Source organism: Thamnophis sirtalis, unplaced genomic scaffold (assembly GCF_051295495.1).
Source record: "Thamnophis sirtalis isolate CommonGarterSnake01/CBP01778 unplaced genomic scaffold, rThaSir2_p1.2 scaffold_10, whole genome shotgun sequence".
NCBI lineage: Eukaryota > Metazoa > Chordata > Lepidosauria > Squamata > Natricidae > Thamnophis > Thamnophis sirtalis.
Window position 1 is genome coordinate 1,451,418 of NW_028261390.1, and position 11,535 is coordinate 1,462,952.

The 11,535-nt window shown below is 47.4% G+C and overlaps 1 protein-coding gene across 1 annotated transcript; it reads left to right on the forward strand.

Moving 5' to 3' along the window:
- Positions 1–558: 558 nt before the first annotated feature.
- On the forward strand, positions 559–10,348 carry LOC148043713 (uncharacterized). Its single transcript, XM_087723829.1, has 7 exons — positions 559–686; positions 2,991–3,161; positions 4,489–4,599; positions 5,533–5,619; positions 6,920–7,086; positions 8,712–8,815; positions 10,183–10,348. The coding sequence occupies exons 2-7, from the start codon at positions 2,993–2,995 to the stop codon at positions 10,346–10,348; spliced, it is 804 nt and encodes a 267-aa protein (XP_087579955.1). The 5' UTR covers positions 559–686; positions 2,991–2,992.
- The last annotated feature ends 1,187 nt before the right edge of the window (positions 10,349–11,535 follow it).

The following is an 11,535-nucleotide window of genomic DNA, read 5'->3' on the forward strand; positions in this document are numbered from 1 at the left end:
TGCCGTTGCGTTTTCTGTTCACAATTGTGCAATTGTGAATCGTGTTGAAGGGGTGCAAGATTGGAAGATGTGGAGAGGTCTGGCCCACAGACATGACTCAATGGGCAACATCGTCACCATCATCGTCATCATCACCACCACCGCCGCCGCCATCATCATCAGGCTGTAGAATTCTGGACCACATGAAGCTTCAAGGACAACCGCACATATAGTGACTACTGCAGTAATCCAATGGATATAAAGAAACTCTGTGTGTGTGTGTGTGTGTGTGTGTGTGTGTGTGTGTGTGTGTGTGTACTTTTGAGACAGTCTTGACTCATGCCAACTAGACAGCTGAGCCTCCAAAGCTCCTGAAAATCTACTCAACTTCTCTCACATAATACTACCCAGGGCCAGTCCAGAGATGTGAGCCATGGGATGCCAAGGGCTGCTTCTGCAAGGCTGCCCCCTTGGCAGTGCCATCACAATCCCCCCCACAGCTGTGCTTGGCTGAGGGCCCGCAGCAGCCAATCAGCAGGCTGCTTGAGTCACAGGAAAGAGGGTGCCTTCACCTGGGAAGAGAAGAGCAAGCAAACAAGCCAGGCCAGAGGAAGGAAGGAGCATTCGATCCACATGTTTCCATGTGCAGAAGTCAAGTAACCAAAGAGCCAAGAGCAACTCTGCCTAAGGAGATTCTCAGCGAGGAGGTACAGGTTAGCCAAATGGTGCCTTGCGAGGGAGCAACTGTCCCCCTTCAGTGGGAGAGCTGACCAGGACAATCACAATCTTAAATTGCACCCAGAGGTCCAGTGGTAGCAATAGCAATAGCAGTTAGACTTATATACCGCTTCATAGGGCTTTCAGCCCTCTCTAAGCAGTTTACGAGCCAAGGTGGCGCAGTGGTTAAATGCAGCACTGCAGGCTACTGCTAGATCAGCAGGTCAGCGGTTCAAATCTCACCGGCTCAGGGTTGACTCAGCCTTCCATCCTTCCGAGGTGGGTAAAATGAGGACCCAGATTGTTGGGGGCAATATGCTGACTCTCTGTAAACCGCTTAGAGAGGCCTGAAAGGCCTATGAAGCGGTATATAAGTCTACTGCTATTGCTATTGCTATTGCTATTACAGAGTCAGCATATCGCCCCCACAGTCTGGGTCCTCATTTTACCTACCTCGGAAGGATGGAAGGCTGAGTCAACCTTTGAGCCGGTGAGATTTGAACCGCCGAACTGCAGATAGCAGTCAGCTGAAGTGGCCTGTAGTATTGCACCCTACCCACTGCGCCACCTCGGCTCTTAACCAGAGCATCTCACAAAGTGAAAGTGTTGCATAGACAACGCAAGAAGTGCCGATCACAATTGCTTGGGCCCCTATTCTGGATCAACCTTAGTAAGGACAGGATACGTTGCAGAACCCCTGAGAAGAAGGAATGAGTGATACAAAAAGTCACCCCTGGTGCACAAGTTGGCTCTCTGTGCTAAAGATCTCCCACCATCCTAGTTGCCACTGTAACCCCAAGGCCGTGCAGGGCGTACAACCTGCGAATTTGGGGTTCAATGACAACCGGGGCTGGGGATTGCTGTCACGGATGCGATCGTGCAGAGATTGTGGTTTATAAATACCTTTTTATCAGCCATGGAAGAGGGACTGGACTCCCTTTGCCCTTCAGCCCCACTCCAGGAGCCCCCCAAGCAGCCGCTTACACCACAAACCATTTTGTGTGGCATTTTTTGCTGATAAAGAAACGAAGGGAGACTAGTACAGATCTATTTCAAGCTATTTAGCTCTCGTCAGCTAGCCGTACCTTGGCTGGGATTCGGGCTGTTTACATATTAGGCAGTTGTATTAACCTCTAAGCCACAAGTTCTCCTCCCTTTATCAGCTGAGCCAGGGGAGTGATTAATTGTTTTTTTTTTCTCAAAGCACCTGGTCTGCCCAAATATGGGAGGGAGCATGACTGCTTCCCTTTCGCCTTTCGCCTTGGCTTAGTGATTAACACAACTGTCTTAACATATAAGCTTCGAATCCCAGCAAGGGTATGGCTAGCTGATGAGAGCTAAATAGCTTGAAATAGATTTATATTAGTCTCCCTTCATTTATTTATCAGCATATATGAATGTATGTGTACACACACACACACACACACACACACACTATCCTGTTCTGACCCCCCTCGTTCCACACCTAAAGCACACTCCGAGCCAGAGATAAGTTATGGCATTTAATTAACAGACAGACAGGTCCTTGGCAGCAAACAGGCAGGACAAGTAATGTCCTCCGACATTCAATCCTGTGTTGACTTCTGCAAAGAGGGGCGTGTGCACAAGTAGCTTTTTATAGTCTGGAGAGGAGCCTAATGACCACCAGCTGAGTGCAATTACCTCCTGCAACTGCGCAACTATTCCTGATGCCTATTAGCTCTTCAATGGTGTGCATCCAGGAACAACTCACTACTGGCTTCCGGCTCACTCTCCCTTGTTTCCTCCCCACTGGTCCAAGGCTCAGGTGCCTCCTGGTGGCCAACCAGCCTCTCTGCACCCTACTCGGAGTCGGACACCCTGTCCAGGGTCCTCCACATCGTCCAGAGCCGACTCATAGGGCCCCTCGCTGTCGGAGTCTGGTGGCAGCTCCAACGGCACCTGCTGGGCCACAACACCATCCTATCTTATCTTTTATCTTAAATGTGGAAGATAGATATCGATCTGTAGGAGAGAGTTGTTCATAATACAAATTGTTTATGTCCCACCCGCCATAAATATGAGTCAGTTACCAACAGTCCAAATTTACATCACCTGGCCATAGGGGTGGGGGTGGGGTGGGGATGCCAGAACAGTCCTCAGTGTAAAAAACGGCCCTCGGTCACATTTTTCACTATAACTCTGGTCGCTAAATGAATTGTGGTCAATTGAGGACTCCCTGCATGGCACCTGTTTAATCCTGTGGTGGTAGTGGTATGGGGCACAGAAATGGCAAAGAAATGGAGGCTGGCATTTATTTCCTCTTTCTCTCCAAGCCATGGCTCCGAAGAAACCCGCCGCTCCGCCACCCCCACCTCCGCCTGAAGAAGAGGAGATCGACTTGTTTCAAAACCCCATTAAGAAGGTCCCTGTCAAATATTTGTGGATGGGCATCCTATTTCTCACCATTGTCTGCCTGGTCATCTTAGTACTAACGATTAAAGCATGTAAGTTGAGCTCTTCTGGCGAAAGGACGTTTCCAGTGGGGGCCGAATAAGTTGGGCGGCCCGACTTTCTTTCGCTGTCAGGGTTTCTTGCTAAAAGCAATAGCAGTTAGACTTATATACCGCTTCGTAGGGCTTCCAGCCCTCTCTAAGCGGTTTACAGAGTCAGCATATCGCCCCCAGCAACAATCCCGGTCCTCATTTTACCCACCTTGGAAGGATGGAAGGCTGAGTCAACCCTGAGCCGGTGAGATTTGAACAGCCGAACTGCAGATAACAGTCAGCTGTAGTGGCCTTCAGTACTGCACCTCTAACCACTGCACCACCTCGGCTCCTTGATCAGCTTCCATCCGTTGTTTCTTGACCTGTCTTCAGTGCTTTGGAAAATAGGTTGACCCTCTCTTCTTTGGAGCTGCCTCTCAAATACTCGAATACTGCTATCGTGCACATGCCCCCAGTCGTTCTTTTTCCTAGACTATCCAAACTAGTGGTGAAATTCAATTTTTTTTTACTACGGCTCTGTGGGTGTGGCTTGGTGGGCGTGGCTTGGTGGGCACGGCAGGGGAAGGATACTGCAAAATCCCCATTCCCTCCCCACTCTGGGGGCCAGCCAGAGGTGGCATTTGCCGGTTCTCCGAACTACTCAGAATTCCCGCTACCGGTTCTCCAGAACCCGCTGGATTTCACTGGGTTTCTCGCCCCGTTCCAACCGGATCGGTTGGAACAAGGCCGGCGGCGTCCTTGCGCACGCACATGACGTCCTTGCGCACGCACATGACGTCCTTGCGCACACACATGACGTCCTTGCGCACACACGTGGTGCGCGCATGCATACTAGCGTCTGCGCGATGCTCCAGCTGCTCCTGGAAGATCGCGCAGGCGTTCTGTGCATGCGTGGAAAGCGCAGAATTCGTAAAAACCGGGTAAGGAGCGGGCGCGGGTGTGCGGGCGCGCGCGGGCGCGGGGGGGGGGGGCTTCGCCGTTCCCGGAAGTTACTTACTTCCGGGTTCGGCGACCAACCGGATCGCAGGGACCGGTGCGAACCGGTCGAAACCCACCCCTGATTTCACCCCTAATTCAAACCCAAATCCTGCAGTCATTCTTCGTATGTTTTAGTCTCCAGGCATTCAACCATCTTAGTTCGCTCTCCTCCGCACACTTTCCAATGTCTCAGCCTCTTTTTTGTAACGTGGGGACCAAAACTGGGTGCAGGACTCCAGGTGTTCTTCAAAAGCTCTTCAGAAGGTGTTGCGTTGGTGAAAACTGATGGTCCAAGCATCAAGAGGGCATCTTCAACAACCTTAACCTCTGTGTGTCTTAATCGCTTTAGACAAGGCGCTGCTTGAGGAAGACTGGACGCCTTATGACGAGCCTATGAAAAAACTCAGGACGACTTTGTCGCTCGGACTTAGGAATCGCAACGTCATGTATTACCAAAACCGTAAGTGCAAAAGGTGATCCTGGCTTGGTGTCTGGCTAGTTTGGAACCAGAATCCAATGTTAAGACCGTGGAAGAGGAAACGGGACCCTTTTCCTGAAGACACATCCTGCCAAGTAGCATCAAGGAGGGAAGGGGTCTAGGACAGGGGTGTCAACTTCAATTTCATTGAGGGCCATATCAGGAATGGGTTTGACCTTGGGGGGGGGGAACCAGGGTGGGCATGGCTGAGATGGGCATGACCAGCTTGAAATCACTCATATCGGGGGCGCCAGTGGTGGCCTGAGCGCTCACAGCTGATCCAAGTGATTGTTGGAACCTCTTTTTTTTCCACTTTTTAAAACATTTTTAACTACCAGCTCTGGTGAATAGGCAGTTAAAAAAAGGTTTAAAAGTGGGGGGGGAAGTTTCCATGACAATGAGCTGGGCCAGGTGGCCGTTGGAATTCGCCCCCCCTCCCTTTTAAAGCATTTTTACTACCTATTCACCGGAACCAGGAGTAAAAAAAAAAGGATGGAAGGCTGAGTCAACCTTTAGCCGGTGAGATTAGAACCTCTGAACTGCAGATAACAGTCAGCTGAAGTGGCCTGCAGTACGGCACCCTAACCACTGCGCCACCTTGCCTCCAGAGCCCAGAGGCCACTCCGGATCCTGCAGTTCAATCCTGAGTTACAAAATATTCTCTTCTTTAGGTAATTCTAGGTCTCTTTGGCCAAACTGGGAAGTTCAAAAAGAAATCTGAAAATGCTCGACTGCTCGGAAATAATCCTATCTTCCCAATTGTCATAGCAGCTGCCTAGATCTTGGGGGAGAGGGGGGAGAGGGGGGAGAGGGGGGAGGCCATTCCAATGCCTTTAAATCTGCCAGTTTTCTTCCTGCAAGTGTCTGTTCTGAGTGTGGGACAGGAAACCAACTTCTAATTACATCTGGTTTTAGCTCTGAAGGTCTCAGAGATAGTAGAGAACCTTCCGAAACATGTGAAAGATTCCGAGGCAACCTATCTGGGAGAGAAAAAGAAATACCGTAAGTCTTTTTTCTTTGAAAAGAGAGTGCTACCTCTTACTTGTTATCATTTTATCTCAGCAGTTTTAAAACAGAACACCATAGTTGAATGTGTGTTCTGCATTAAGGATTGATAAATTTATTTTTTGCTTAATGTGATTCTTCTGGAAGAAAGCAAATCCTCTTTTCCTTTTCTTTCCCTTTCCCTTCCCTCCTCCTCCCCCACTTCCTTCCTTCCTTCCTTCCTTCCTTCCTTCCTTCCTTCCTTCCTTCCTTCCTTCCTTCCTTCCTTCCTTCCTTCCTTCCTTCCCCAGATTAAAAGCACTGATCCTCTTATCCTGGAATGAAATATGAAACCTCTCTTCCTTATTCACCTCTTTCTTTTTTCTTTCTCCCTCCCCTTTTTTCCCTCATCCTCATCCTTCCTTCTTCCCCCTCCCCTCTCCCCTCCTCCTTCTGGATAAAGAAGTGCGTGGCTAAAGAAGATTTGACTGGACCAGGATGAACAGTATTTCTCCCAAAGGCCCGTAAGGCCTGGGACTAAAGAGGCACGGTCCCATTGAACAGCTAGGGTCCTAACAGCGGAAGCGAAATGGTAGAGGTTAATGGCTGGGGGGGGGGCGGAAACCTGGGGGCGAAAAAGGGGCGGCGAAGGCTACGAGGAGAACAGTCCTAGACCCGTTACCAGCAATCATGCCATAATTGAAGACGCAGCCCTCTGCGTTGTAGAGTGCACCCCAGGGGTTCATGCAGAGGTGGGTTCCTACCGGTTCGCACCGGTTCGGTAGAACCGGTTCGTCAAATCTACCGAACCGGTTAGAAGAGGTTCCACCAGTGGACCCGGAAAGCAGGCCACACCTACAGAAGAGGTTCAAAGATTTTTTGAAACCCACCACTGACACACACACACAGACTCACACTCACACAGAGAGAGAAAGAGAAAGAGAAAGGAAGGAAGAAATAAAGAAAGAAAAAAAGAAAAAAGGAAAGAAAAAGTGAGAGAGAGATGAAAGAAAAAAGGAAAAAGGGGCAGAGAGACAAAAGGAAGGGGAGAGAGGGAGAGAGAGAGAGAGAGAGAGAGAACACACATGGTCGGCAAGCCACTCCCACCAGGTCACATGACTGGCAAGCCACTCCCACAAAGGAGGCCACACCCACAGAGTAGTTTCTGGGGCTTCTGCTCAGGGAGAAATAAGAGCGTTTGGACTTGTGAGCCTCATCTGAATGCGTTAAGGCAGAGTGCAGTTGGAAATCAAAACCACAATTGCTCAATGCGGAATCTCCTAACGCAGGTTTTTCTCTCGGCCTTAATTCCTTTTAGAAGCTTTATACAGAAAAGGGGTGAGATTTGGTGGCGACTGGAAGCTTTTTGGGTGGAATTTCTATTATGTTTCAAAAGCAAATGAAAAGAAAACCTGGCACGATGCTGAGTACTTTTGCAAGTCCAGAGATTCACACCTGACCTCCATCCTGAATGAGGAAGAACAGGTTCGGTATTATTATTATTATTATTATTATTATTATTATTATTATTATTATTATTATTATTATTATTGTTATTATACAATTGTATCACAGCGGCCAGTTGTTTCGCCGGATTTGGCATTGGCTACTAGTCTGGCCCCACCCAGGGGCCTAGGACATCGTAACGTATTTTCGTAATATGCGTGCAGATCCAAGCAGTGCGGCTTTTTGCATTTGACTGATGGTGATTTTGTCAATTTTTAATTGTTTTAAATGTAATTCCAGTGCTTTTGGAATAGCACCCAGTGTGCCAATTACCACTGGAATTACCTCTGCTGGTTTGTACCATAGTCGTTGAATTTCGATTTTTAAGTCCTGGTATTTTGAGATTTTTTCATGATCCTTCTCGGCGACCCTGCTATCACCTGGTATTGCGATGTCTATGATTGTGACCTTGTTTTTCTCAACCAGTGTGATGTCTGGTGTATTATGCGCCAGTATTTTGTCCGTTTGTATACGGAAATCCCACAAGATCTTGACGATCTGAATTTCGGTGACTTTTTCAGGCTGATGTTCCCACCAGTTTGTTGCTGTTTTAATATTATAATTTTTGCACAAATTCCAATGGATCATTTGTGCTACTGAATTGTGGCGCAATTTATAATCAGTCTGCGCGATTTTTTTACAGCAGCTGAGTATGTGATCAACAGTTTCGTCAGCTTCTTTGCAAAGTCTGCATTTGGCATCATCAGAGGATTTTTCGATTTTGGCCTTAATGGCATTTGTGCGGATAGCTTGTTCTTGCGCAGCCAGGATTAGTGACTCTGTTTCTTTCTTTAATGTACCTGTTGTTGACCATAACCAAGTTTGTTCACTGTCCGCTTTATCTTTTATTTTTTCCAGAAATTGACCATGCAGTGCTTTGTTCTGCCAACTCTCCATTCTTGATTTTATCACATATTTTCTGTATTCTTGCCAGGATTAGTGACTCTGTTTCTTTCTTTAATGTACCTGTTGTTAACCATAACCAAGTTTGTTCACTTATTATTATTATTATTATTATTATTATTATTATTATTATTATTAGTTATACTTTATTCAGTAAACATGAAACTCAACCAGCTGACTATTCAAAAATGCATCACAAATATTATTAAATATTCAATAATTACATAATATTATTAAACATTATTATATACTTTATTCATTAAACATGAAACTCAGCCAACAGAACATTCAAAAATGCATTACAAATACCATTGACTGGTGCTAATGGTTGATACGGTTTGCTGCCAGCATCCTAGGTATCATCATCATCATCATCATCATCATCATCATCATCATCATCATCATCATCATGTGGTTAGTCTTTGGTGAGATTCACAGCCTTTGGGGCTGGTTGGTAGCTCAACAGCTCGAGTCCTAACCAAGGACCTAGGAACTGTTAAGGTAACGTCGGAGGATATAAGCTGTTCCAAGTAGGGTGGTTTTTTTGTAGAGTCAGAATGTTCAAGTCTGATAAATTTAGAATTTCCAAATAGCGAGGTAGCCCTTTGGGTATTGCTCCAAGGGCTCCAATTATAATCGGGACAACACACAATCCCATTTTGTGAAGCTGCCCTTTCCTTTCCATTTTTGTGTCTTTGTAGAAGTACATCTCTTCAAAGCTCAACGAGTCCGCCTGGATTGGCCTAACGGATGAAAATGTGGAAGGCCAGTGGGAGTGGTCGGATGGTTCCAGATTAATAGTACAGTGAGTGTCCAGGATATGGTCGTTTGAAGTCAACCCCTCAACCCTTACTTCAAACACGTAGCTTAATTCAATGAATTTCTTAATTTAGGCCCCAGGCAGCTCAGATTGGCATGGGTGCTACAGAGCATGCTTAATGCTAACAGAGCTTATGCTAAGCATAGAGTTTACGCATGCTTCCTGTAATCCAGATAAAATCAACAATATTAGGTTTTATACAGTGGCCTGCTGTCACGTAACCTGCTGAGGAAATGGATTGGATTTCCAACAGATTGAACCATGAACAACCCAACCTCGCCTAATGTTGTGTGGACCCAGTTCATTTGTGCCAATTCTTGCTCCAATGCCATCTATGCTTCAGCATGGGGCAAAGGTTTTGGCCTCAGCCTTATGCAATTGGTCCTCTTCTCTTTTGCAAGCGAGCTCTCCAAATTCTGGCCAAAGCAGCACATATTGGCTTGATCTTGCATCTCCAGGGATCCCGCCAACCTTCATTGACTAATTTGCCTTGGAAAGTGAACAACAGGGGGCAGCAGTGGGGAGAAGAGCGGCAAGTCCCTCAGACGTTTTCCACACCTTCTTAGCTCCACCTCCACTCTTGTTATCGTTCCTTTCAACATCTTTGTACTCCTTTTGCTGCATGTAGAAATCCAACCGTCAGTCCTGGCCCAACTTGGTTCCTTAAGTAAGAATCAGGGGTGGGTTTCAACCGGTTCACGGCGGTCCCTGCGAACCAGTTGGTTGCTGAACCCGGAAGTAAGTAACTTCTGGGAACGGCGAAGGGTGCGCCCGCCCGCCCGCCTGCGGTCCTTACCCGGTTTTGACGAGTTCTGCGCTTCCACGCATGCGCAGGACGCATACAGCGCCTGCGCGATCGTCCAGGAGCAGATGGAGCGCCGCGCAGACGCTAGTATACATGTGTGCACCGCGCGCATGCACGAGGACGCCGCCGGCCCCGTTCCAACCGAACCGGTTGGAACGGGGCGAGAAACCCACCCCTGGTAAGAATGACTCTCGACTCCATTCGGTGTGAGACATTTCCTTTACTAAAGGCCAAGTGGATTACAGTATAGCAAAGGCAGAGCTGACGTTCACACGCTACACTTTCCTGTTGAATTTTCCCTATCCAGTTCCTCCCCTTTGCTGGTCTCTTATTGTCCAATTATATTTGAATAAATTGTTTTGGGAACTGTCTCTTCCATTCCCAGTTCTTTGACCTTGAGATGGTGTCTCTGGAAGCTACAATGAGTCATTAGCTTTCCCCCTTCCCTCACGGCTCCTTCCCCCCCATAGCGGGGCAGTTAGCAAATACAAAACTCAAGCGTTGTGATGGCAGTTAGGACACCAACCATTCCTTTCTCTCTTCTTAGATACTGGGCAAATGACAATCCCAATGGATCTGTCAATGATGAAGAAACAGAGAAAGATTGCGCTGCCATAAAACCTTCAGAAAGTTATTTGAAGTGGATTGATGCCAGTTGCCAAGAACGTAGAAGATGGATTTGTAAGGAGACTATAGAGTTTGAAAACACATAAATTTCATCAACCATGTTAACTGGAACAGGATTAAATGTGAAGAAAAGGGAGAAGAAAGATGACTTTTAGACCCAAACCATTGGAATTCTATAGCAATCACAAAATAAACAGGCATCTCCAACTACTAAAGTCTCCAGTATGATACCTACAGAGGTGAGCCACAGACACACCCTCACACATACTATAACTTTTTTGAGATAGTGTATGTGGAAATAATCTTTAGGCTGCATTTGAGCTCAACAATCCAGCTCCTCTCTGTTCTTGTTTCTTGTTGCTAGTTCATAATTTCATCAAAGTCAAGAGATGGCAAAAAAAGGAAACCAGAGCTTGCCTGAATGGTCTACTATTTAACAGCAGTGCGCAGAAGAATAGTCCAAATTAAGTCCAAAGTTATGAGATCTAGGACAAAGTTGTCAAAGCCACTGCCCTGGATGAAACCCAGAGCATCCAGGAATAACCAGTGAGAAAATGAGTTGCTGGGAGGATGCCTGAGGCAGCAGCAGTTGTGGGAGGGAGATCGAACAGGGGAAGCGCATGGCAAGACAAGGGGTATATCATCAACAGCTGAAGTAGCAGAAATCCTCTGGAAAGTGTCTGGAAAGGGCTGGACTCAAAGACAGCCCCGAGGCACTGGTCATAGCAGCAGAAGAACAGGCACTAAGCGCTAGATCCATAGAAGCAGGGGGGCCTTCCGCACTGGACAGGACCCGGGGGCTAGATTATCCACATAGGCCTCAGAGACAGTCCAACTCATGGTGGGAGCAGCCAGGAACAGCACACAGGGAGCAGAAGAACCAAGAACCAAGTAACTGGCACTGTCCACAGGAGCGTTGCATGGTCTACAGGTGGATCCTACCGAGCCCAGAGGGGAAATCTCACAGGTCATATAGAGAATAAGAGGACTAAGGTCCTGTGCGTCTTCCAGATCCAGACAGCCAGGCAGCTACTGTCCAATCAAGCAGGCATCGTAGTGGTAGACAAGGACCAGAAGAAAGTGGTGCTGATAGACTGTGATGGCCCATCAGGAAGGAGAAGGATGGGAAGCTGTAGAAGAATAGCAATAGCAATAGCAGTTAGACTTATATACCGCTTCATAGGGCTTTCAACCCTCTCTAAGTGGTTTACAGAGTCAGCATATTGCCCCCAACAACAATCCAGGTCCTCATTTTAGCCACCTCGGAAGGATG

Coding starts and splice junctions, on each gene's coding strand:
- LOC148043713 (XM_087723829.1), top strand. CDS start 2,993: ATGGCTCCGAAGAAACCCGCCGCTCCGCCACCCCCACCTCCGCCTGAA. Junction 4,600..5,532: donor CGTCATGTATTACCAAAACC/GTAAGTGCAAAA, acceptor ATCTGGTTTTAG/CTCTGAAGGTCTCAGAGATA. Junction 7,087..8,711: donor TCCTGAATGAGGAAGAACAG/GTTCGGTATTAT, acceptor GTGTCTTTGTAG/AAGTACATCTCTTCAAAGCT.